The sequence below is a fragment of the Crassostrea angulata genome, chromosome 5, assembly GCF_025612915.1.
Source record: "Crassostrea angulata isolate pt1a10 chromosome 5, ASM2561291v2, whole genome shotgun sequence".
Lineage (NCBI taxonomy): Eukaryota > Metazoa > Mollusca > Bivalvia > Ostreida > Ostreidae > Magallana > Magallana angulata.
Window position 1 is genome coordinate 25,153,673 of NC_069115.1, and position 27,122 is coordinate 25,180,794.

General features: G+C 33.2%; 1 protein-coding gene across 11 annotated transcripts; it reads right to left on the reverse strand.

Annotated features, from left to right (window-relative positions):
• Window positions 1-27,114, reverse strand: LOC128183589 (calponin homology domain-containing protein DDB_G0272472-like). Of its 11 annotated transcripts, none has more exons than XM_052852679.1 (25): window positions 26,829-27,114; window positions 25,964-26,371; window positions 21,857-22,011; window positions 18,869-19,075; window positions 15,651-15,745; window positions 14,506-14,913; window positions 13,321-14,169; window positions 12,580-12,633; window positions 11,351-11,378; window positions 11,182-11,213; window positions 10,627-10,745; window positions 7,940-8,059; window positions 7,468-7,609; window positions 7,132-7,161; window positions 6,319-6,422; window positions 5,827-6,030; window positions 5,642-5,680; window positions 4,165-4,260; window positions 3,853-3,876; window positions 2,921-3,241; window positions 2,700-2,768; window positions 2,483-2,595; window positions 1,465-1,567; window positions 837-1,030; window positions 3-270 (listed from the first exon to the last, which is right to left on the reverse strand). In XM_052852679.1, the coding sequence occupies exons 1-25, from the start codon at window positions 26,904-26,906 to the stop codon at window positions 207-209; spliced, it is 4,056 nt and encodes a 1,351-aa protein (XP_052708639.1). In that variant the 5' UTR covers window positions 26,907-27,114; the 3' UTR covers window positions 3-206. The 11 variants fall into 11 exon arrangements, with proteins under 11 accessions (XP_052708631.1, XP_052708633.1, XP_052708636.1 ...); XM_052852680.1 differs by having other exon boundaries at window positions 5-270; window positions 14,716-14,913; window positions 26,829-27,113; XM_052852671.1 differs by having other exon boundaries at window positions 1-270; window positions 13,321-14,913.
• Between the last annotated feature and the right edge of the window lie 8 nt (window positions 27,115-27,122).

The following is a 27,122-nucleotide window of genomic DNA, read 5'->3' on the forward strand; positions in this document are numbered from 1 at the left end:
AATTAACAACATTATTGAAAATTATTATTCAAAAACATGAAAGAAAGATATTCAATGTATCACAGATAAGCAAAATAATGCACAGGATGTTAAACCTATACTAGTATATAATAGACGCTCTTACAGTGGACAACAAAATAAAATAACCATTATAGAATTAACAAATAAATTAAATTCATAAAAGTTCTCCTCTTTCCTACAAGTTTTTATTTGGCCGTTTTCGGTCTTGGTCGGAATCCCTTTTTCTTCGTCTCATCTACACCCATAGGCCTTTAGAGAAAAATAGAGCAATAAAATAAAAAAAATCATTGAAAAAAAGTAAAGTACATTATATAGTGTATCAATAACATTAAGGAAGAATTATCACATACACTGAGTATAAAAAACGTAAAAAGTAATCCAAACAATTGACTTATTTTATTATTTTCCATTATGAGAAGTGTCATGTTGTAAATTTTGAATTTACCGGGTGGCACTAAATACAAAATTTACAACATGACGTAAATTTTGTATTTACTGCCACCCGGTAAATTCAAAATTTACAACATGACATAAGTCACAAACTTTAGATTCCGTTTTTATTTTGAGTGACCTTGCAAACCTACAAACTTGTATTCATAAATATTTAAATAAAATGCATATAATTATATATGATTAAGATATAAATAATAAAAATGAGAAACGCCAGCGGTTAAAATATATTGTAATACTATTAATAAGAATCTTAATTTTTACAGATACAATGAAATGAATTTCTCACATTAGACTTAACATCATTACTTACATTTAACATTTTTAAGTTCATTAAATTACTCTCTTTTGTTATAGGGACTTACACCATGTAGGATTCCAATGGCCACCGTACGAAGTAAGAGAAAACCCAGGACTTGGTGATGCCCTGTGAATGCTTCAGTTTGTCCATATTAGCTCTGTTTTCTAAGTTTTCCTCCCTTCGAGCCAAGGCTTTTGCTCTTCTCTCTTCAAGATCTTGTTGAAGTTTAAGCTTTGCGGCTTCCTCCATGTCCTTCAGCTAAAAAACAACAATCAATTGACCCATATAATTATCTTCAGTATTCTTAAAAATCGAAACTAGTGCTTAGTGTATAATAATCAAAACCCAAGGTTCACATCCCATAACCTAAAATATCATGGGAGTAATGTGTTTGGTATCAATTATTTACAGTCAACAGTCAAAAAGATTCAACAAAATAAATAAAGGCTACACTTTCGAATCAGGTCTGTAAAATTTTGAACCCTGACCTGCGGAAATAATCTTTCTTGCATCGAAGGTAAGTAGAAACACTTGTTTCCAATAATGATGCTACATATGATCTAGTCACACACTTGTACTACAAGGCCAATGACATATAATGTAAAAAGAGATACAGAGATATAAATGGATGCATCATGATCATGATTCTTCAATAAAAATGTATCCCGTTGAGACATAAACTAAGTTTGTACCTCCTGTAACCTTCGTCTCTGTTCGTCTAATACTCTAAGCTCTTCCTCTTCTTGTTTTCGTTTTATTTCTTCATACTTCATCTGCTCAGCCAAAAGTTCTTGTCTGGAAAATCAAACTTTCTAACTTTAGTAACATCAATATTCTGGTCGCTTCTTCTCGTAATACTGCAAATGTCTTTAATTCCATGTGTTTAAAATTTCACGATTTCCTGTGTTAGTACCTTTCACGGTGTGAATTTTAATTCCACGGATAAACTATTCCTTCAATGTAGAATAATCAATCAATATTTTAAAAAAAATCTGATGAGTAATAAACGTGCAACCATGCACTTACATTTTTTTCTATGGAATCACGTTAAGCTACTGTCTTAATCCCGTTAAATGCTATGACGAAAAAAGTATTTTGTCAAAAATACGCACTGCAAAATGTATAATGCGCACCTGACATATTAGGCCTGAAAATTAGGGGAAAAACGTAATATGTTAAAAAACTAGATGATTTTATAATCAATTACTAAACTGCTCAATATGAACACTGATCGCAGACATCATGGGTATACAGGAATCTTTGCCCTAAGGAGATGTCCGAGATAATAAGTGACAATTAGCGCACGTGTTCACAACAATGGCTTCGATATGGCCGCAGATCTACAGGGGTGTCAAAATATAAATGTTAAACGAATCTTCCGTTATAATTAGTTGTTTAATTAACATTTATTGTATTAAATCATACATAATATTCATGCTTGCTTTTTTTTTTTAACTGATTTTAAAAATACTATGATTACGATAAGCAAGTGGTACATGTAACTTAAGCCCCGCTCATGCACACATTTATCATTAACATCTGTAATGACGGTCTATATGGAGATGCTGAATACACAGTTCAATATTCACGGTGGCTTTATTTTTCCACGTCTCAGTGTATATCGCAGTTGGAAATTTATATGGAACATGTTTAATAAAAATCACTATTAAACAGTGTAATATATACAGCTTTGTTTTTTTATTTATTCACCTCTTATTCTCTTCTTCCTCTGCCATTTTTTCTCGTTCCATTTCTAATAAAATTCGTTGACGACTTATTTCTTGTTCTTGATTATACAACCTCTGCATTTCCTCTTCTTCCATCTTTAACAAATTATATCACATAAAAAACCATTCAAAATTTCGTAATAATTTTGATTATTTAAGTTAAGGATAAACCCGACAGATAACCGGCGTCATTTACACACCTGAACTTCGATTTCTCTAACTCTTCTCTCTTGATCTTCTTCAGCTCGTACCCTTTCCTTTTCTTCCTCCTGTAATCAAATTATATTTCTAGTAAACCGTTTAACATAAAACTGTTACTATTTTTGTTACTCACTTTATTACTAATTAAGATTTTAAAAAAACCCAGAATTCTGAAAATATACAATAAAACAATCATTATAATTAGCTCATTTCTTCACACCTCTGCTTGTTCCAGAGCTATTCTTTCTTCTTCTTCTCTTTTCATCTCTTCCTCCAGTTTTTTCTGTTTTCTCATTTCGAGATCATGAATTCTGTCCAACTCTTCCATTACTTTTTTACTTTCCTCTTCTCTTTTCTTTTTGTCTTGTTCGAATTTTTCCCGCGCTAGATCTCGCCTTCTCTCCTGATCCGCTTTCCTTCTCTGATCTCTCTCCTCTCGCTGCCGCTTCCTAGACTCAGCCAGGTATTGGTGGACCTCATCGACGGCCTCTTGCATTTCCATTTCTTCTCTCCTTAAACGCTCCATTTCCAATTTAAGTTCCTTATAAATAAATCGTTTCATATTTTGTTTATAAAACATGACTTTAAATTATAATGGTACTTATGCTTCATAATGAAATTAAATATGGATTGTTCACTTTATTAAGTGTTTCTATAGAGTTTCCTAAATCAACTCTAAGAACAAAACTGAAAGATACCCTTCAATACCCAGTTCCTAGTTCATAATTATGAAAGTCATTCTACAACATTTTGATAAATAAGTAGAAAATCTACACCACAACCCTCCTCAAATAATTTTTATCAAAACGATGCTTCTTTGGATAAATGTTGAGCAATATCAGATTAAAAAAAGAAAGTGCTTATATATAATGATCATAATATATCGCTTATTTATGAACAGATTTTTCAATTTAAGCTTTCGAAACGTTTGTCACTATGATAGTGTCTATGTGCTATTTACAACTTCCACCCTTTTTACTTTTGTGCCGTATCGAAGAAACCTGTTAAGTGCAACTCCAAAATACCACGTACAGTAATGAGAATGTTTCCTGTTGTCTTTTGTAAAGAAAGTAAAGGAGAACATAAAATTCTATTTTACTATCACAATATACTAGATCTAAATACAGTCCCAATTCCAAGTTTGGATTCTACCTTCTTGGCTGCTTTTCCACGTTTCTTTTAAGTTGAATAAGAATTCGTTGTTTAATCAATATTCGTAGAAAAAATCAGTAATTATGAATTTAATGAAAACATACACATGAACACAATCAATTTATTCTGGTTGCAATTTCTGTAGGTATCCCGTTAGGCTGGACAAATACAACTAACTTACAGTTGCATCGTCAATTAGCAATAAGAAAAAAATCAAAATTGTCTATTTACGAAATATACATTTCGCAGTCAAAAATTACCCTGGGTTAAAAGCTTCAAGAACTTAAAATTCCAAATAGAAAGACATCTTACCAGTTCTTTGTCCCTTGTCCTCTGTTCGTGTTCCTCTACGAGCTCTTGTCTGGCCATGATTTCATCTTCCAATTTACGCTTTTCTTCTAATTTTTTCTATAAAATTGATTAAAAAATCTAAAATAAAATCAATACTTTGGTTCCATCAATATTTGTTGACCATCACTTTCTGTGAATTGTCTTGCTGCTTCAGTCCATGAAATCGAAGTTCAATGACAACAGACCGTAAAAAATATAATTACCATTGTCCACGAATTAACATATCCTCAAAACAGTGATATTAAAACAAGAAAAATTGACAAATATCAATAAAACCTAGATATCGTATTTCATCCTTCCTTCATTATCAATGTTTATTTATTGATTGGGTGCTGAATAAAATGTTACATTATAACACTAAGGCGACTGCTGCCCTAAGATTTTGCTATAATCCATAAGACGAGAAAAATCAGTACATAACTGATATAGTTTTATGGTTCTGGTTTAAACAGCTGTCAATTATATGGTAATAAAAATAAAGTGCAAATACAGGGCAAATTTTCAAGGAAACTATTAGGAAGCCTAAATAAATCATTAGTGGACTAGTTTTTATTGTTTATCGAGAAATAATAATTTTTCCATCAAATGATTTGTAGGATTGCTGAGATAATAACATACACATTGATCAGAACGTAAAATTTATAAATTTAAAACAAATAATCTACACTACAAACTCAAATGCAAAAACCACACTGTAAAATTACATTTTTTAAATATTTGATTAACCAATTTTAATAATTCACACACAATTCTAGTTGTAAACTGCAAGTTGGAAACAAATGAACATTACTGGTAAATCATTTCAGTTAGTAATAAAAAAAAACGCTTTAGACATAACAAATGTATTGTCTCACGATATAGTTGGTCCCTGGGCAAGGACAAGTCGTGTTCTCAAATTCGGACATATCAAGGTTAAATTCACAGCAAAAGATGTAAGTGGTCATACAATAGTACTGTCTACATACATCAGTAAATGTTAACATATCACAATAAACTAGCTTAAAACCTATGATCTAATATTCTTGTTCCAGGAAGTCATTGAATACGCTTGTATAAACAACACTTCAACTTCAGAAATCACACTCTACCACAATGGTTGATTTATTTGCTAATAATTAATGCTAGCATAATATTACCGATAAACGAAAACTTTCCAATCTGAAAATTTATTATTATAATAGATAAGAAATCGTTATAGTCAAGCATCTGTTGAAAAAAGTAATTACTAATATGATAAGCAAAAATAAAATATCATAAAGAAGGACTTGAAAGCTGGAAAAGGTAATTGGTATGGTTTGTGTTATAAATTGTAAAGGTTTTTTGTGCCAGTTGAAAACGAAACATAATTAAATAGTGCACATTTCAGATCTTCAACTGAACAAGAGGTATGCCAACTGTGGAAATAATGTTAACATAAGATGCTGAAGCAATAAGATACCTTTTCTTCTATCCTCTTTTGTTCCTTTTTGAGTATTTTCTTACAAATGAATAATAAAATACATTGAAGCAATTAACGTTTTCAAGTCAATCGAAATTTCAATCATTTTTTCAGGTTTCTGGTTTAGGAATTGATATTTGCAATGATTCAATTTAAAAAAAAAAAAAAGCTCTGATTAGACATACCTGTGCTTGAAGGTCCTTTTCAACCTTTGCCTGACGTTTTGCCGAGCTGTCCTTGGTGGCCGAGTTTCCTTTACCGCCTTTTTTCTTTCCTTTTCCTTCTTTTACCGTCACAGCTTTTTGTTTCTCATCAGAGTTTTTAGAATCTTCAATAGTGCCAGTTTTCTCCATCTCTTCAATTTTTGCTTGTGCTACTAGAAGTTTTTCCTGTCATTGTAATATTGTTAAATATATATAACTTTATAAACAGCTTTCATCTACTGTTACAGCAATACTCAAGAAAATCACGAAACTTTGGGGCGTCTGAATGTTTCAATTGTAATAATTTTAGAATACATGAAATGGAACCGGTAATTAAAATATTTGTATAACACAATTGATTACAAAAATTACTGAATGTTTGTTTTATCTACCACTGGTAATGCGCAGCTAATGGAAAACTATAGAAAGGGACAAAGATAACATACAAGACAATCTCCATCATCTGATACTGACCTCTACTGCCATCTTAGCCTCTAGGAGTTCCTCTTCTGTGAGTCCAGTCTCGAGGTAGTTCTCGTCTATTGTGTGGTTTAAAGTATCGTCTACTATACTGGCCACTGTAACACATTCAGAAATTAAGCTTTCTTTGTCATTCTTTTTAATGCATCAGAACGAATCAATAGGAAGCAAATGAAACCTTCCACCATAATGACAATGCTGCAACCAATCGCTCACTAATTATTTATAATGCTCCCAATCAACGATATCAGACTCATAAAATACACCCCTTGGTCCAAATTTTGAACATATGATCTGTACGTGATCAGAGCGTCGTGCAATATTAATTTTTCCTTGACACATTTACTCCCATTAAGACAAAGAAATGATTTGTGGTTGGGTTTTTGTAAAACTTCACTACACAGATCAAGTTTTTAAATGATCGTATCATTTTAAAACTATTTACAATACATCAAAATTAGTTTGGATATATAAATCCTTATGATAAATTACTCTTTTTTGTTTGTTGCAGCAATACAATTCGTTTTCACCGAGGGGAACAGTTAAAATAACATCTGTACATAAAATATCACATTCCTGTCTGAATCACAATTACCAAAAAAAAAACAAACAACAACATACACTGTGCAGAATGATGCAATCAGAAGTGGTGTTTACAGTTCTAAATAGATTGAACAACATAACTATATTCATGCATCTATAGTGTGTAGTCAGATCAATTTCTTCACTGAACATATGCCCAAATATTGTGCATTTTTGCATTATATATCACGTCCTCCGCCATGCCCATTTTACTTAAATACATACCACCATTAGTTTTCCTAGCTTTCCTATGATCTAAGAAAGCATTTCAACTATAAGTGAATAAAATTTGACATTTCTCTTGAAATTTGAGGCCATAATTATGTGATGATTGGACTTAAACTATGTAATATTTGTTTATTTTCCTTCATGTTGTAACACTCCCATTTAGTAGTTTAAATCCTGTGGGTTTATTCAAAAATTCCTCAAAAAACCTTTTATCACGTTAAATTACTATAGTATTATGTATGTACTGGGATGTTTTTATGATAACTAGTATTATTATGTATATATAATCGTAATGATAAATAGTGCTAAAACTCTGTTGAAAAAATAGTTTACTTTGTTTCATTTGTTGTTCCAAGGCTGCTCTGGACTGTTCTGTGTCTCTATCGAAGGCTTCCTTCATGTGGTCAGGGATGACAAGCTCGTCTTTTTCTGGTGGAATCTCCACTTTTTGGTGGTCCCATACCTTTGCAACAGACTAAAAAGCCGCAAAACAAAATTTGATGATAAGCATATACATGCATCACTTACATAAAAAACATTGAGAACAATTAATAAAGTATATCTTTGAGTTGATCTTTTACATGAATTTTGTTTTGTTAAATATTTCATATCTTTATTTAATTCTCTGTAGTCTTACAAAAAAAATGAAGTAGTCTTGTCAATTTTACCGATACATGTACTACAAAGACGGCGATCTCAATTAATTTTTAACTTGTTTAATGTGTTTCTATAAATTAGAGATCTGCAGTAAATAATCGAATGATAAAGTTTATGGTCTACAAATCTTAATTCACTGATTAATCACCTCAGCTTTACTGGCAGTATCAGCCTCTGGCTGTATTGAAGCAACAGACATAGCTTTGGTGACATCTTTTTTGGTTTTTGGAGCAGGTTGTTTTCTCGCTTTCTTTTCTTTTGTCTTTGGCTGTAGGGTAAAAAAAATATCAGAATAAAGTCAGCCCTCGTTATTTATCGAATAACACTTTGCTATCAGAGGATAAAGTGTCTATTAGTTACAAGAATAATCCATGAAGCAACATTACATATGCATCTTACGTTTCAATGACGACTTAAAGTCAATATACATTTTAAATTCATTTTCTAAACAGTAAGGATATATCTTACCATTTTCTGTGGTGTCGGTTTGATTTTATTTTTCAAATATAATATATAACTAGACACGATCTCGTTGCGAGCAACGAGGAGGTCTTCCGTCCGATATTTAGAAGTAAATATGACATCATCGACTGTGATTTTCGACAACAAAACATGATATGGAAAAAGGAGTGAAGTACTTATGCTTCATTGCACCGCTTTTTATAAGTTCTATTGCATTGCTTTTTTTAAATGCTTGCATTTCCTCCAATCAAGAATGAAAAGATTAATTTTGTTTACATCTGGTCCCTAAAAACCCTAATTGTTTAACGCAAGAGAAAATCATTATTTTGTAAGGATATAGAAACGTATTATACCTTATCTAGCATTAATAACCTTTCACAAAATGGCTCTCATTAAAGGGCTATATATAAAAACTTTTAGAGCCCTTTGATCCCCTAATTTAAGGGGCCAGTCCCTTTTTCTTGGAATCAAATGAAAAGACATTTAATTCTGAAAACATTTTGTCAAAAAGTGTTTAAAAATTCGTTACCGTTCTGGAGATATATGTGAAAGAAGGTTTAAGGGGCCGATCCCTTATCTCCTTATAGGGGCCGTTTGGCGAAATTTTGAAGATTGCATATGGTTAAGAACATCTTTTGAACAACTTTTCTTCTGTATTGCATTTCAAAATATTTTTCCTTTCTGAGATATGGGTGATCAAAATGTTGGACGTTTGGTCCCTTTAAACCTTTAATTACCTAATACATGACAAAATCATTACATTGCTTGGATACATAACTGTGAGATAAACATATTTGCTTCTATAACCTTTCACAAAATATCTCAGTAAATGGCTACAGATTAAAGACGTTAGAGCCCTTTGGTTTCCTAATTTGAGGGGCCAGCCCCTTTTTCTTGATATCAAATGAAAGGTCATTTAATTCTAAACAAATTTTGTTCAACAAGTGTTCAGAAATTTGTTACCATTCTGGAGATATATGAGAAAGAAGGTTTAAGGGGCCGATCCCTTATCTCCTTATAGGGGCCGTTTAACGAAATTTTGAAGGTTGCATATTGTTTAGAACATTAATTTGTACAACTTTTCTTCTGTGTTGCATAACAAAATATTTTTCCTTTCTCAGATTTGGGTGATCGAAATTTTGGACTTTTGGCCCCTAAAAACCCTTAATTACGTAATACATGACAAAATCATTGCATTGCTTGGATACATAACTGTGAGATAAACATAACATTTCAAAAATTATCTCTCAGTAAAGGGCTACAGATTTAAGAATTTAGAGCCCTTTGGTTCCCTAATTTTAGGGGCCAGTCCCTTTTTCTTGATATCAAATGAAAGGTCATTTAATTCTAAACAAATTTTGTTAAACAAGTGTTCAGAAATTTGTTACCATTCTGGAGATATATGAGAAAGAATGTTTTAGGGGCCGATCCCTTATCTCCTCATAGGGGCCGTTTAACAACATTTTGAAGGTTGCATATTGTTAAGAACATTAATTTGAACAACTTTTCTTCTGTGTTGCATAACAAAATATTTTTCCTTTCTGATATTTGGGTGATCGAAATTTTGGACTTTTGGCCCCTAAAAACCCTTAATTACGTAATACATGACAAAATCATTACACTGCTTGAATACATAACTGTGAGATAAACATATTTGCTTCTATAACATTTCAAATATTATCTCTCAGTAAAGGGCTACAGATGAAAGACTTTAGAGCCCTTTGGTTCCCTAATTTTAGGGGCCAGCCCCTTTTTCTTGATATCAAATGAAAGGTCTTGTACATATAAACATTTTTTGCATTACATGTGTTAACAAAATATTTTTCAGAAAAGAGATAAACTAAGAAAACCATAAAAAATTAAGGCATTTTTTCCATCTCAATTTTCGGGACCAGGCGAGCTTTAACGCCTTTTGAGGATGACAAATTTGAATGCCAAATTGCACATCTACAATCTCTTGTCTACAATCCCTGAAAGTTTGAACTCAATATCTTTTACCGTTTAGGAGGAGATCCCTGGACAAGCCGACCCTCTGAAAATCGCTAAAACGTCATTTTCTCAAGAACGGAAATGACGTCATCAAAATAAAAAAAATGTATATTAAGTTCGGATTAATATCTATTAGATCTGAAAATTTCACGAAAATCGGTTCAGCCATTTCCGAGAAATCGCCTGCACAAATTTTGTAAGAAAAAAAAAAATAATAATAGGGAAAAAGAAACCGAACGAAAACAATAAGGTCTTCCGTTGGAAAACGGAAGACCTTAATTAATAGTACATTATATTGTGTATAACCGTTTTCTGTGGTATTGGTTTGATTTTATTTTTATAACTAACAGTACATCATTGTGTATACTTCAGGAAATAACTGACCGTTTTTTGTGGTTTCGGTTTGAGGTAGTCTGGAATGACTGGCATCTGGTCCACCAGCTTGGGTGGAGCTGGAGCCTCCACTTTGGTAGATATAGAGGGATCTGCACCGCCTGCCCCATCTATATCATAGACAACAGTAAAAACATTCACATTTATAACATCACCAGCTTAGACATTCTTTTTTGAATTTTAATAAATATCATATAACATTATTAAACGTTCCTCTACATTGTGTATCATTGCTATCTTATCGAGAAAATTGATATTTTTACAGGTTAATTTTTGTAGTTTTTTTTAAAGATAAACCGTTTTCGTAGGAGTTGATTTATATTTTTGTAGAAAAATTACCAACTAAATCATTCTGATGTGATATATATTATCACGTTTCGAATCTGTCAAAGTTGTGAAACTAAATTCATTGTAAAACCAGCAAATATTTCGCCAATGTAAGCATTTAAAAGGTTACAGAACGTTATTAAGAAAAAAACCAGAATACATCTTTATTACTTGTTTAACAAACTTGGTTCAAACGATTAAAAATCAGTTTCCCCTTACCAAGTCCCTTTGGTTTTTCTTTGTCTTCATTTCTAGAAAACAAATAATACTTATTATAAGACATTTTAATAAACAAATGATCAAGACTTTGAAATCAATCGAGAGAGCATATAATGTGTTTTAACATTGAATAAGAATGATGAAACATTGAATTAAGATATCTACTCACGTTTGAAGCTGTTTCTTTTTGTCTTTATCTTTAACAAAAAGCATATAAAATGTAAATGCATCCATCCCCATGATTGTTATTAATAGGAAGACGACACTGTCTCAATCATAGACGACTCGCTGGACAGATATGAGGCTTTCGCGTTTCATTGATTCAAGAATGGCACATATCAAAATAGAAAGTGAACCCTAGCTGACACTCCAACAATACCCAAATTAGCCTCACAGTTTTCAAAAGAGAGCGTGCTTCGCCAAAAGCAGACACACATTTGGGTACGTCCTTAGTCAATTAGCTGTATTAAACGCGACGGTTGTGTAAACATAGATGGAAAAATTAACTGCAAACAAAATCTAGTTTTGCGAGCCTCACCGGCACGCACACAGATATATCTCAGTAAGCTCTCACTAGAGAAATCAGACTGTCAACTACTCGTGTGTTTCCTTGCAATCAGTTATCTTAATATGTATATGTACAGCGATCAAATCAACGGAACCAAATACACCCAATTGCTTAGCACATTAAATAAACATAATCATATTGAATATGGATTAAGCCATTAAAGAAAAGCAATAAAAGTGTAAACCATGTAAGTGAAATTTTAGACCAATAAGTCCAAAAACAAATATAACACAATCAATTCAATCTATTTAATCCAGACATAAAAAGACAAAACAAATATGAAACAATATTTGCCGTCAATAAGAGTAAAATCTTTTTTTAAAGATATGACAATTAAGTGAATTCTATTGCTATACCTGCGAGGGTTTTTTTCTAATTGTCAAGTGTTTCATACAAAGGTTCATGACAAGGAAGCACGATAGTTAATACATTTCTCAACCAAGTGATATGCTTTTGAAATTCAAAAATATTGAAAATTAAACTAAAAATGCGATTGTCTTTCGATATTAATGTTTCCCTTAATAACATCGTGCAAATTAAATTCTAAACATTGTTGGAAATAATCTTTATAAAACGATTTAGATTGATAATGAAATCCACAAATAGCGAAAATTTCTGTAGTAAATACTTAGTTTAATAAATTTACTCTTTTTTCATAGTTTCAACTACAAGAAAATGTAGTTTTCGATATTAACGCCACGCATTATTCTGGTTCAGAAGTCCATTATACCACAACTGCCTGCAGTTTATTGTGCTATTTTCTCGACTACTGGTGCGTCAAAGAAAGGTCTTTTTTATTTATAAACAATTCTTCTAGAAAATTCACATACCTTCAACTGGACTGATTGACAAGTCGGGACTGGTTTCCTTGTCTTCATCTTCTGCTGGTCAAATAAACAATGGACGGTGATTCGTTAGTTGGATTTTCATCACGACGAGGTGGTGATTACAAATTGGACAAATTGGCATAAGATGAACAATAATGCTACCTAACCTAATACCAAAGTCAGCAAATGTATACTTGTAAGTGAATAGAAGCAACCAACAACGCTACCAAATCTTTTGATACGTGCAACTATACAACATCAAACAAACCATTTCTAACCCGAGGAAAAGGAACAATTTTGCACTGTAAAGATATTTTAATATATACATTCGGCTGACACAATTCGCAAAAGAGCAACAAATTCATGCTTGACAAATATTATACTGCAGGTTTCTTACTCAAACTGACATGCTGAAAAACACATGCAAGAGTTTGCTCCCTTATTACATTGGTACTGTTCAAGCGCGATGTTTTGTTATATATAAAGTTGTGAGAGATTCTTTAATGAATAACGTGACATGCATATTTCATTTTACAGTGCTTAAAATTAGAACATGTGATAATAATATACACATATCATTCCCTAACAATTGGATCACAGAACATACCTGTATAAAGCGGTCTAGAATAAACGTTTCACAATGTTAAAGATTAATTTATTTCGTCGATATCACACTTCAATATGAATTATGATTTTCTCGAACCAATGTATATGTGATTAACAGTAAGTCTAAAGGTCACCCACCTTTCTCAGATTTGTCTGCCACTGCTTTAAGCTCTTTCTCTGGTGCTCCCTCATCCATAGCTTGTGCTTTTTGTGTGTCAGGTGCGTCCAGTTCTTTCGGAACCGGACTAGAAGCTGGTGCAAGAGGGAGGCCATCTTTGGGCCCTTCATGTTTTATGTCTTTCGGGCCTTGCAATGAATTATCTTTATCAGAGGGACCAACGGGCATTTTGTTTGTCTTTTGAGTGTCTGGGGTGTCGGCGTCATTCGTTACATTGGGTAAATTTTGTGAGGACAATTTCTTTGTGATTGTTACAGATGGTGGGGTGTTTTTGCCACGAATTTCAGGAGAGGGGATTTGCTTAGATATCTCGTTTACTACAGTTTTTTGAGGAGTTTGTATGGGTGAAACTGTCTTTTGGACAGGAGACGGTGACTTTTTATTGCTTTGTGAAATTGATGTCTTTCTCAAGACAGGAGATTGGGACTTTGACAGATTGGGAGATTGAGATTTCAGTGACGCCCTTGATTCAGTTCGTGCTACAGAGGCCCGTCTTTCTGGTGAACCCTGATCTTTTAATGATGTGGGCGATTTAGTGAGACGTGCAGGCGAAAGTGAAAGGCTTGTGTCGTGTACATCTCCAACTTTTGGTGAAGTTTTATTTCCTTCTGTGCCTTCATCTATCTCATCCCCTTCTCCAATATCCTCCTCCCCTATCACTCCATATCTAGCCAAGTCAACCTCAGTGCCTGCTGCCTCCTCACCCCTTTCTTCCCAGTCAAGTTCATCGCCCTCGTCATCACCACGTGGAATGTGCACACCTTCACCAACAAACCCTACATCAACATTTTCTTCCTCGGGAATTACTCCTGAAATAGGTTTTATATCAACTTTATTGACACCAGGGGGTTCTATTAGATCTTCACTGAGAGTTGTGCTAGTTTCAGCATCGAATTTTTCAGATTCACTACAAGGGTCGGGCTGGGAACTAAGTGCACTACTCATGTCAACAATGTTATTTGTGGATACACCCTCACCAATTCTAATGCTTGGAATAGCACCAATACCAACACCACTGTTATTTAAAGAATCTACGTCAAGTTCATATTGTGCAGACTTATCACAAGTATTAGTGTTTTGGTCTTCCACCACCAATTGGAATTGATTAGAACTACTTTGGGGTTCACTAGCCAAATCAGTGCTACCTTGTCCCTCTACTATTAACACTTCTACATCATCCGATTGTTCATTGGTGTCCTCCGCCACATCCACACTTCCATCACCAGAGAGTTTGGGCCCATCACCTTGGCTGTCCATATCAAAGTGTGAACTTTCACCTGATGCTAGATCAAATGTGTACATGTGTGGTCCAAGATCTGTGGAATCTGTGTAGGCAATAGAGGAGCCCTCCATACCTGACAATGGATCATAGTACAAAGGAAGGCCTTCCTCGTCTTCTTCTACAATACTTCCTCCTGTAATAGATGAGTGGACGCGTCGTTTTCCTCGCCCTGGACTTATCAAGTCTGCTGACCTGCTTCCTATGGAAGGAGCCGAGGAGCGCCTAATGGAGACTCGAGGTAGGGAGGATTTAATCTCCTTGACTGTATCATCTGTTTTTTTGTAAAAAAAAGACACGAAATGGCAAAGCATTGGAACACTAAAAGCAGGTCTAAGTAAAGGCACATTTATCTAAAAGCAATATTTAGGGACCTGCACTGTCTTACTGACTACAAGCTGTGCACTCATATAGAGCTTAGACAGAACATGCTTTATCACTAAAACAAAAATGAATTTAACATGTAGATTTCACTACACTGTTTATCTACCAAAACAAAAGTTTAACAAACTTCTGAACAACACTAATAAGGACAACATATATAAGCCCTATAAAAAGATTAATGAGTAACTAAAAAAAACACATGAAAATGTAATCTCAGGTAAATATTTCATAATAGTTGTTCCATTGTATGTGTTTTTTCTTTTTTTTTCATTTTGAAATAAATTGAAAGGCCGTAATGATTGGTTCATGTCTCCTCCACTGAGACAATTTTTTTAACTCAATTTCAAAATACATGTATACTTCTAGGTACAAACTTTTTCTACTTATTGACAAGAATAAGTTTTTGTGTCATCTTATGATAAAGAGATGACTTTTATTCATTGACGTACATTGTACATGTAGATACTGAGAAAGACTTGAAAGAGAAATTAAATCAAAAAGAGTCTGATTAGTGACATCTTAATTTAACTGAACTTATAATCTCATGGGATGCTATAATAGATATTTTTTATCTTTCAAAAGTAAGCAATACTCCAGTTTTTGTGGTTTTGGGACCCTGGAGGTTACCTGAGGCAGGCCGACCCATGTACGTGCTGTAGGACTTGAGGGATGCCCGGAGTTTACTGGCAGAGAGGATAGAGCGAGGGGTGGTACTGCCAGATCTACAAACATATACATAAAACCTATAAACAGCCTGTCAAATACAGGAAAGATCCCAAATTGTTAGGATGTATGTACAGTGTACTTAGGATTCATTTAGGATGTGTACCCAACTATTATGTAAATACACATGTACCTAGTATACATATCTCATATGTATACTAGTATCTCAGATGTCATTTGTCCTGTCTCACATGAATGTGTTTATTTTTTGTGCAAAAATTCACGATCTTTAATTAAGATTTAACTTTTTAAAAAGAAATGCAGATACAACTCCTGCCATTAAGGTTCTCATATTGTATTGTTATTGTCCGAAAGACGTAATATCTTTTCTAATTTTTCATGCATTACAATCTAAAGTATCATGAATTTAGTATCTTAGGTTCTTTTACAAAAATTCAGAATATTTGAGCCAGTTGAATAGTTATTAAAAAAGTTTATGTTTTACAGTGTAGATTTGTGTATAACTTGTATTGCAAGAGGGAAATCAGAGTGTCGAACCCCGGTTATTTTACAAACATTAAACATTGTTGCACTCATATTGTTGATGTTTAAATGACAAAGTGACTGTGTAATATAAAGACTTCAATGATATTGTTACACATTTTCCAACATAATAATAATTGCAAATCTATGATAAGGAAAAATACTTTAACACTAATTCCTTCAATCAAACATTGCTGAGAATTGGACAACTATACATCAAAGTAATTTGAATTAATTTGAATGGGTATACAATGCATGCATTAAGGGCCAGATCAAAGGAAGCTTCTTACAAGACCTTCAAGATTCTATTTATAGCAAAAGCTCAAAAATATACACTGAGGTATTAGAATAATGCTCTTAAAATATAACAAGCAAGTACATTTGTAATGTTATAATCCTCTTATGTTAAAATAACAGACTTAAAATCTTTACATTTCTTTCGATATTTTTGACAAGGAGAAAATGATTAGCAAGTACAGTGCACTCTGATGAACAAATGTTGTTGGCTATAACCATTGTCAAAAACCAATGGCCTGTCTCCCATGTACCGGTGTGCTTTCTGACCACTGCACCGCCAACTCTTCAAACTTTTCTTGTTTTATAGATATAGACGTTTTATGTAATTGATTCTCAATCAACCATGCAATTAAATTTTTTAAAACAATTTTTTTTTGGAAGCTGACATTGATGTTGAATCATTAGTAATAACTTATGTTTCATAAGAAGTAATGATTTTTGTCTGAAATTGAATGAATTAAATAATTAGAGGAAAATTTGATTAACATTTTCAATCAAAAGCAAATTCCATTTCTATATCATTGTGTAATTAATTTTTTTGCTAAATTCATAATAAATAATTTAATAACTTTATGATCTTATTAACATACCCATCACCACTGTATGATCGAGGACTTTGATATGGGCAGTGGAAAGAGTAAAATGAACGTTAATGCAAAACAAACAACTACAGGTGACTCTCGATGGCTCAAAGTCCATGGGACCAAGAAACAACTTTAAAGGATCAAGAGTTCAAGAAATCAAGAGTAAATTTGCTGTAGTTATATAGGGAAAAAAATCGAGACTCTAGACTTACTTCGATCGATCAAGAACACGTAATTTTAAAAAAAAAAACATACTGAAATAATGAAACAGATCTAGACCAGCTAATAAAACAAAACCAACAGACTCTTTTGCAAAATCAACAGACACAAATGCAAAATAAACAATCACTGATGTAAAAACAACAGTCACGCACTAATTTAAATTAACACTAGAGGGCATGCAAAGAGGTATCAGGAGAAATCGTATCCTGGAGAAAACGTAACACGGAGAAAATGTACCCACAAATAAGGTGGTTTGAAAAATTGTAAAAAGGAATTGAAATACCCGGTAGTTAAAAAAATCAATTCAAATGCAATGAAATAACTTATTCAATAAACATTTGTATCCTTTTTGCTTTTGTTATTGCTTACATAATCTGATGTACCGGTACATTAATAATTACACAATACAGACACTTAGCATTGTTTTTGAAAGTGGGGGGGGGGGGGGGGGGCTAAAAACCTTCAATTGAGAAATTGACCAGTAAAAAAAAAAGATTAACTTTTATTTTACAGTAATTTTTCATAAAAGATAAGAATTACAAACACTTGTGTCAATATCAGGACCAGTACGTCATTCTATCAAAAGTGAATCTAATAAATCCATATAGGATAGAATGTGTGCTTTAATATATTACTCTAGTGGCATTTACACCATATGATATTTAATATTGAAGGGTGTTAACCAAGATCGACTCAATATTGAAGCATTCAAAAGTAATAATTATTTAGTCCCATACCAACGAGAACTATGGCCTTAAATCTCCCAGTGTTCTAATCTATTCCATTGTCCATATAGACAAGGAACACTGACTATACTATACAACAGGTGTCATAGCAAGATGTCTTGGTCACAGATAGCTGTCAGACACAGCGGGTCCCATCACAAAGCTCCTTTGCTTTGTGCTCTCTCACTCTTTCTTTCATTTTATTTTGAGGACCGGGTTTAAAGTCTTTAAAAAAACCTACTTTAAGTGCATTGTTATTGATACATGCAAAAGTGACTAATGTGTGTACACTCTGCATATTAGAAATTTATTCATGTTTTGATTGTGCCAGTGTAAATGGTGTTGGCCAAGTGTTGGACTGAAGTAATTTGAGACATTAAACATTAAATTCCTGTATCAGACAAGATTATCAATTTGCATTAATATCATTGTAACCTATTTTGATGAAAAAAAGTATTGTCATATCAAACACCAAAAAAAAATAAAAATAAAAATCCAAGTCCACTCCCCCCCCCCCTCCTAACCCCCCTAAACTGCTAAATATATCCAAAACATTTCAAATATATGTGTGGAATATACATGTAGGTTGATATATCGATCTAATTAATTGCCTTTGTGTTTGTAAAATCACAATAAATACATACAGTGGATGTGTGCATCAATTTTTTACCACTTTAACAATATATGTGATTGAACTCCTAACGAGTAAATCACTCAGAACATAGTCATTTTGTACGGCCTTGAACAAGGAACAGGTTTGCAATATCAAATATGTTTTAAAAGTACAATTGATTCTGACATGTAGCCTCACCCTTGGGATGCTTGAGTTCTGGTAGACTGCTGAGAAACTGGTCTTGTAAACTGGTCTCCAAAGCTGCTGCGGTTTTCAAAAGTACCGGACTCTGTGTTGTAAACTATGGGCCAGCGGTTGTCTTGTAGGCCCTGAAGTATTGCACGCAATTCCATCGCTTCCCGACTTCGAGGTATATTGGTGTCACCACTCATGTTAGCTCTGTAGCTGAGAATTTAAACAATAAAAAAACCAAAAATTAGATTTTTTAAACATGTAGACTCGTCTGACACATTATACCTACCTGGTACAACTACTATTTACATGTAATTAATTTTACAGAATGGACTTTGTTGCTCCTGTTTGTAAAAAATCAAGTGTGTCCCATTAATATATATAATTCAATAAACATTCATGTACAGTACTGTATTTCACTGAGAGAAGAAATAATCTGACAGAATGTCTAGACAGATATTTATCTTATGCAACTATCACTCAGACAAGTCTGTAATTATTGCAGCTTAAGCTATGTACTACAATGTACAGGAATTGGGATTCTTAAATACCGTCATAGAGTTTGATATTTTTAATGTTTCAAAATCAATTCTGACCGTTCTATAAATAATATGCAATATATGATAAAGAAATCATTGTTTAGAATATTTGAGTTTGGAAATGTATTTGTTGAAATGAATCAATGAATTATGATTATTTTTATTAACAAATGCTATTACAGTAATTATGCAGTCAAATTCCTCGATCTACGTACATCATCATTAAGATTTGAATTTCAAATTATCATTTAAAAGTACACCAGTGTTGGTTTTAAAATGATCCTAAGCAAAGAAAACTGAGGTTTTGCAATTTCAAGGATGTTTAAATGTCAGTTTGAAGAAAATGACACAGGCATAAGTAATCAAAACAGTGGGAGTGTTGAAATAAATCCATCAATTATTAAAACACCGACAGAAAGCATGATGGTGAATTACCTTCAGAATTTATTTTATCACCCCTTTAACTGTTTTCTAACAGAACTATAAGATCCCTCAAATGATCCATGTCATTTCACTAAGTGTACCTATAAAACATTGATAGATTGAATATATATATAAAGTAACAGGATCCCAAAGTTAATATTCAATCTGGCCATAAAAATGTACTTAACTTATTTATTTACAAGGATCTAAAAATTTTACAATCTAGCTGACAAATCAAACTCAGTTGTATGTGAAAAAATAAACTTTTATGTAGTTAAAATCTTTCGAGGATTCTTTTTTTTTTTTTTTACAAAGCTACTCTGTCTGTCTGTCTCTTTCTCTCTCTCTGTGCTGAAAAGAGAGAGACCCCTCTCTGCAGAATTATACACTGTCTCAGCTCTATCTTATCTAGAACGCCTGAGACGTAAGGTCAACAAGTAGGTGTTGAATATCTACCCAACGACCAAAAGACGGAACACACAGCAGACTTATCGATCAATATTAATCCATTAAAGCCAATCCACAGATGTGAAATCAGTCCTAAGGGGAATCTCAGTCATTCTGATTTCTTTGCTGTGACAGGTATTTTGTTTGCTCAGACTATGAGCTCAAAAGAAAGAAAAAGACAGAATTGCTAGCTCTCTTTCTTGGGTAATGGCACCGATGAGATCTAAGCTCCTTGTTTTCTTTCTTTAAAATGGTCAGGAAAGGGAAATCAAATCAAAGAAAAAACCACCAGAGTTTCTGAAGTATTTAAATGCGCTAGATTGTTTGATGAAAAGCTCAGGTTTGAAGTATTTGTAATCAAATTGTAAATCAATTTTTGTGGAGGTTTGCTCGAATACACAACACTACAGTTTGCCAATTAATATCAGAGATCTTTTGCTATGGGTCTGAACAAGCAGACATTTAAGACATGTTAGATGGCTATTAAATTGATAAATATAATGGTGCATTTGCCATTAGTAAAATTATTTATGACTAAGTCAAAGGTTTTAATAATCTTGATCAATACTAGGCTGGTCAAAAATAAAGAAAACCAATTCTAAAATTCCAAAAGGGCATTTAAAGACACTTGTTAACAACCAGTCATATGTGAGAGCTAGCTATAATTACCAACAGTCAAGCCTTATACAGTTACACCATTCTAAAGTGTCATACAATCATCCCTTCACTATATCCCCTGATAATCCTGTTTTGATGTTTGAATAAAGGACAAATAATAATTTTCTCATTTCGATCATGAGAGAATGGAAAAATCAAGATCAGAGAATGGAAAAAACCAAATTGACCAGATGCCAATGCTAATTAAATTACAGAAAAAAGTTAATATTAAATGGACTATATTTCCAGTACATTATAATGTACATTTTTACAGTTTCAAATGAAATACATGAATTTACAAGGAAAAAATACATATTCTCCATAAATAAAAATGTATTTCTAATATATAAAATTTCCTATGGAGTTCCTAATTAATGAAAACTAATACATATTAGTATGTTAAGGAATAATCCATGAATAATTTACTTTACCTGCAATTTATAAACATGAAATTGAATGACTGCATGAACATACAATCATATTACCATTCCATATTGATCTTAATATATTTGGACTATCAATATAAAGTGACCATCTTCCTTATGAGAAGATGTATTATAACTGCATCACATATCTCAGTCATTAACAGGGATTTAAAATTTTAGTCTGCTCACACTTGATCTTACTTTGCTCTAAATTTGAGATCCCTGAGATATGAGCTGAGATCTTATTGTGCTCTAAATCTAAGATCCATGAGATACAAGTTGAGATCTTACCTTGCACTGAAGTTGAAATCCCTGAAATATGATTTGAGATGTTACCTTGCTCTAAATATGAGACCCCTGAGATATGAGTTGATATTTTACCTTGATCTTAATATGAGATTCCTTTGATATGATCCGAGATCTTACCTTGCACTAATTTTGAGATCCTTGAGATACGAGTCGAGATCCTACCATGCTCCACAAGAAACACAATGAGATCTTACCTTGCTCTGAATTTGAGATCCCTGAGATATGAGTTGAGATCACAGCCAGGCTGTGAGCGAGTATCAAGTTCTCTTTGGTTTTCTTCTTTGCGTAAAATTTTTATGAACATTTTCTTTTTCTCATCAGATATGCTTGCATTTTCTTTGTCATATTCCTTGAAAAAAAGGAGTTCATTATGTAATTTAAACATCCATATATGGTTTGCATGGTTTCCTATCATTTAATAACTTTGAGCATGTCATATATATGCACTCAATATCTAATACAATTTATCTATATAATGATGCAAAGATACTGTGTACATAGCGACTAATTGCCCTTACCAAAATATTGACCTTCTGGCAATACATTCTGGCATTATTGCAGCAATACTGCAGCAACATTCTGGCAACACATTGCGGCAATGTTGCTGCAGTAGCGTTTTTCGTATGCAAATGAGATTGCGGCAATATTGCCAGAAAGATGTTGCCGCAAAAGTTTTGCCGCAACATATTGTTGCGACAACACCTTTCTGGCAATACATTGCGGCAATGTTGCTGCAGTAGCGTTTTTCGTATGCAAATGAGATTGCGGCAATATTGCCAGAAAGATGTTGCCGCAACAACACCTTTCTGGCAATACATTGCGGCAATGTTGCTGCAGTAGCGTTTTTCGTATGCAAATGAGATTGCGGCAATATTGCCAGAAAGATGTTGCCGCAAAAGTTTTGCTGCAACACATTGTTGCGACAACACCTTTCTGGCAATACATTTACATAAGAAAAATGACATTGCAGAAATATTGGTTCAATGCATTTTCTGTGCTCTGGCATCAATGGTACAATATATGCAATATTTATAAATAATAAATGTATACAGTAAATCAGTCATGTATATTATATTAATCTACAACCAAAATGAAAAAAAAATCTTTCATTGCCACTACAGTTTTATTTTTTTAAAGATGCAAAAAGGTTACAACAAGACTAACATTTTGCATTACATTAAATTTGGACTTTTCAAAAATAAAAAAAAGTTTGTGATTACACAATATTAAAGAATTAAAAAAATAATTTTATTCAATGTAACATGCACAAAATAGGTATTGAATTAAAAATATAATGTATAATATTAGAGACCTGAAACTGGAATTTCAACATGCTTATAAAGGACACCAGTTAAAATTAATAATCTTTAAATTTAACACATTTTATAAAAACAATAAACACAAATATGATGAACAAATCATGATGAAACTTGACTAAAAGTACTCAGCCAATCAGTGACAATTTGGTGCTGCAGAATAACATGTATTGCAGTTTGATTGACACAACGCGCACAGACGGATTGACACAACGCACACAGACGGATATGGACAAAAGTTCACTGTTTACCGTAAGCAAAGCTCAAACCATATTGTTTACAAGTCCTGCACAACCACTTGCTGTATTACGATTGATCAAGGCATTCGTCCTAGGCATTCCAAATGTCCTTTTTTTGACAGTCTCGTGGGCATTCTGATTTCACACATAAACAATCACAAAAACAGCTATCAGAATATCACAACAATATCCACATTGGAATTCAGCACTGTTGTGTATATGTTCCTCTCCATAATCTTAAACAAATTATGCCATCATTCTTTTTTGGTTGCCAGTTGCACCATTCATTTAATCAGTAAGGTGACAGCTTTTTTCATGGTTTTCTTCAGGTCTGTGAAACACAGGGCAGACCTACTGGGAAGATAAATGGATTTCATTTAAGCACATTGGCAATTGTTTTCATATTTCAAGCAGTTCCCCTTCAACTTTTTTTAAATTACATTATAAAATTACCAAAAATATGCCTCGGACCCCGTCCCCTGGCAAACTCAAATAACCGTCGGACCCCCCCCCCCCCCCCCCCCCCCCGAATAAAATTCTAGATCCGCGCATGGTTCTTAAACAGTGTTGAACCCATTGATATAATGGTAGATCGCAGTCTTTCGGTTTATTTTCTTATAACAAACATGTTTAAACTGCTATTCAATGAATATATTTTTATTGCTAAACTTACTTTTTCAAAAACGTGCTCATGCAGATGGTGCAGGGGATGTCAACACTCGATTCGTTCACTCAGATTCGTCCTCAGTTCAGCCGTTGATATTTTTTTCACAGATAAACACTCCGTTGACAGTGGGTTTTTTTTAACCTTGTTTACAGATAATTCCCGCATTTCAATCATTTCACCATCTCCAGTGATGGCAGGAGGCTCGATGGCAGACAACATGGCAGCTTCGAATGTGAAAATTGGCGGCTAGCGATGTGATCGACCAATCAGCGCGCGCGTAACTTAACATTGAAACGAAAGTAAAAGTGGAAACAAACAGCATACGAAAATTCTTAATTCAACATGCATCGAGCAGTTTAGATACTCAAATCTAAGTAGACTGATATTTTAACTTAATAAAAAAGAACACACCGTTACAAAAGAACAGACAGGTGGGTATTCACGTAAAACATGAGTTGGGGGGGGGGGTGTGTGATGCAAACTGTCTTTTATTGAAACATCGTAATTAACCATGCATAACAGTTATATGCCATTGAAGAGAATATCACTGGATTTTTTTAATTGAGACTTTCTTAGAATAAGACTTTAATCATAAAATATTTATTAGATTTAATTTTTTCGACTCATTAATTTTTTTTTTTTGGGGGGGGGGGGGGGGGAGACATGTACATACAAAAGCAATTCATGCAATTATATACCAGTTTTAGACTTGTGCTGAATGTGTAAAATTTTATAAGTCTAAATTCTGCTAAAGCTTTTGCAAGCTCGGTAAGCATAATAAATCAGAGGAAAAAGACAAGTTTGTGGTAAACTTCTTGCAAATTTTGAGGTGTTATAACTGAAATTATATCTAAATAACTGAAATTATATCTAAATAATTGACAACTTTTAACCCCCCTCCACTGCTTGGCTTCTCCTTAAATTTTAATTAAAGCAGAAATCAAATATGATGCAGTATTGCCAGATCGAATAATATATATTATGTATAAATTAGTTCATGATTAAAATTATCAAATACATGTAGATGTTACCAGAAAATTATTTCTGGCAGTATGATACTGAGTGTAGCCAGAATATTACCAGAAGTCGTTGCAGCTAGTGGCAATATTCTAGGTGCATGTTAATATAATTTTTTACAGAAATAACTCCAATAGTATTGCCAGAATGTTGCCAGAAGTTATTGCCGCTAGCGGCAACACTCCAGCAGTATTGCCAAAATGTTACCAGAAGTTGTTGCAGCTAGCGGCAACATTTCACTAGTCTTAAAATCTGGTTTCTGGTAACAAAAATGTGTTGCTGCAATATTGCCGCAATATTGCGGCATTGTTGCAGCAATAATTTTACTTTGGTAAGGGTGATATACATGAAATATATTATCCTCTTTCAGTTACAATGTAAAAGTTACATAACGATTCAACTTCATTTACACGCTTATTTTGTTTTCATTGGAATTGTTTAGCAAAGATTTCATTTAACTTCGTGCCCACAGTGAACCTATCCAATAAGTAAACATGTCCTATTCATCGTATCCAATCAATTCTATTTACATTTCAGAAGTGTTAATGGTTTTTCAAGCATGTTGCCACTAGTTCAAATATTGACACTATAAAGCTCTATATGGCATTTACAATGGGAAAATTAATTTTGTGCAGAAAGAAAATTGCAAGTTTTCCTTCCTGACCAAACAAAATAGGAATTCATGTAGTCTGTGATTGCTTATTATAACTACATATCTTTCAAGAAGATGGCTATTACAATGAAGTTGTAACCCCAGTATATCATCTTAGTATTTTAAGTTATTGAATTCCTTTGAACTTTTTAAAAAACTTTTTTAAAAGCTCAGGATAACATGGATAAGACTTTAATAATTTTTGTAGCTGAATAATTCTTTTTACCATATGTAAATATACAAACCTTAAAGGTATCTTACTGCTTGTAAATGTGCATGCATGTAAATGAGAAAAACTGGCAACAGGCATTAACTACACCAGCCTTTTTAGAAGCACTTAAGAGATGCACAATCTACAACTGAGTTTTAATGAATTAAATTTCCATTAAACTAAAAACAAATGTACATACCTCCTCATCTCCATATTGCAATATAGACATGGCCAGTCTGTCCAGAGAGCCAATCTTCAGGGAGGAATCCAGCAACTTCTTCACTCTGTGGGTCTTAACAACCTTAGGACTCCCATAGCTCTCATCAAGCTCCTGGTCATCTTTAGGGGCAGTGAAAAGCATCAGAGCCCCCTTCTTAGTCAAGTAAGTCTTCGGGAGGTCATACTTGCTGGAGTGGTCCACAGAGGTTGTCTCCCTTGAGAGTCTGTTGTGAGTGGTCTCCCTTTGAAGTTTCTCGGAGCGACTGATGGGTGTGGCGGGAGGGGCCATGCCACTCTTGAACGAAAGCGAGGTGGAACATCGTGACATGTGGCCCACAGTAATGCCGTGTCTGTGGGGTTCCTGTTCATTGATGAATGGTAACTTCTCCTAAAATAAAAAAAAAATAGAACAAAATTATAATAATTATAAAAAAGTATTCTTCAAAAAGTTATATATCATCATACATCACACATGATGATGAAGTATCTTTATACACCATAATGACACACAAAGTATAGGGACAGAGAAAAATAAGGCTTATATGATAATTAAGATGACTAGTTAAATGAATTAACAATTATAAGTTGATTCAAGAGTTGTTGATATAAAGGTTAAGTATTCTTATTGTACTTATACATTGCCGTACTGTATAGTGAATTTTTTTTTTATACATTTAACGTTTTTCTTTTCCTTTTTTTTTTATTATTATAAAATTAATTTTTTTTAAATTAAGAATTTTTTTTATCTTAAATTATCTCTAATCACAAAACCTAATTAAGTGAAGGTTCTATTTAACAAATAAATTTCTTCTCTTAACTTAATTTATAAATTGTAAAACACATACCTCTGCAGCGTGATCAGAATAGGGATCATAATGCATCCCGTCCCAGGAGCCATATCCCCGTGTCAGCGGACTGAGCATGGTGTTAATTATATATTCCTAATCACTGCACATTTTCCTTTAGAAAATTAAAAACCCAAGTTGACATGTCCTGTAAAGATGATAACCGAGCAAAGTATCACACATTTACTTTTGCGTCAGATTAATCGATTATTGATCGTTGTGCATTGTGGAGACTTCTGAAGTGTGTAAAGTCTCGTCCATTTATTTACCGCTGACAGGGAAACAAATATGGAC

Excerpts from the sequence above, each read along its gene's own strand:
- LOC128183589 (XM_052852671.1), bottom strand. The coding sequence starts at position 26,906 with ATGCTCAGTCCGCTGACACGGGGATATGGCTCCTGGGACGGGATGCAT. Across the intron at positions 10,746-11,181 it reads AGAAAAACCAAAGGGACTTG|ATGGGGCAGGCGGTGCAGAT; the intron begins GTAAGGGGAAAC and ends TCTATGATATAG. Across the intron at positions 4,261-5,641 it reads AAAAGAGGATAGAAGAAAAG|AAAAAATTAGAAGAAAAGCG; the intron begins GTATCTTATTGC and ends TCAATTTTATAG.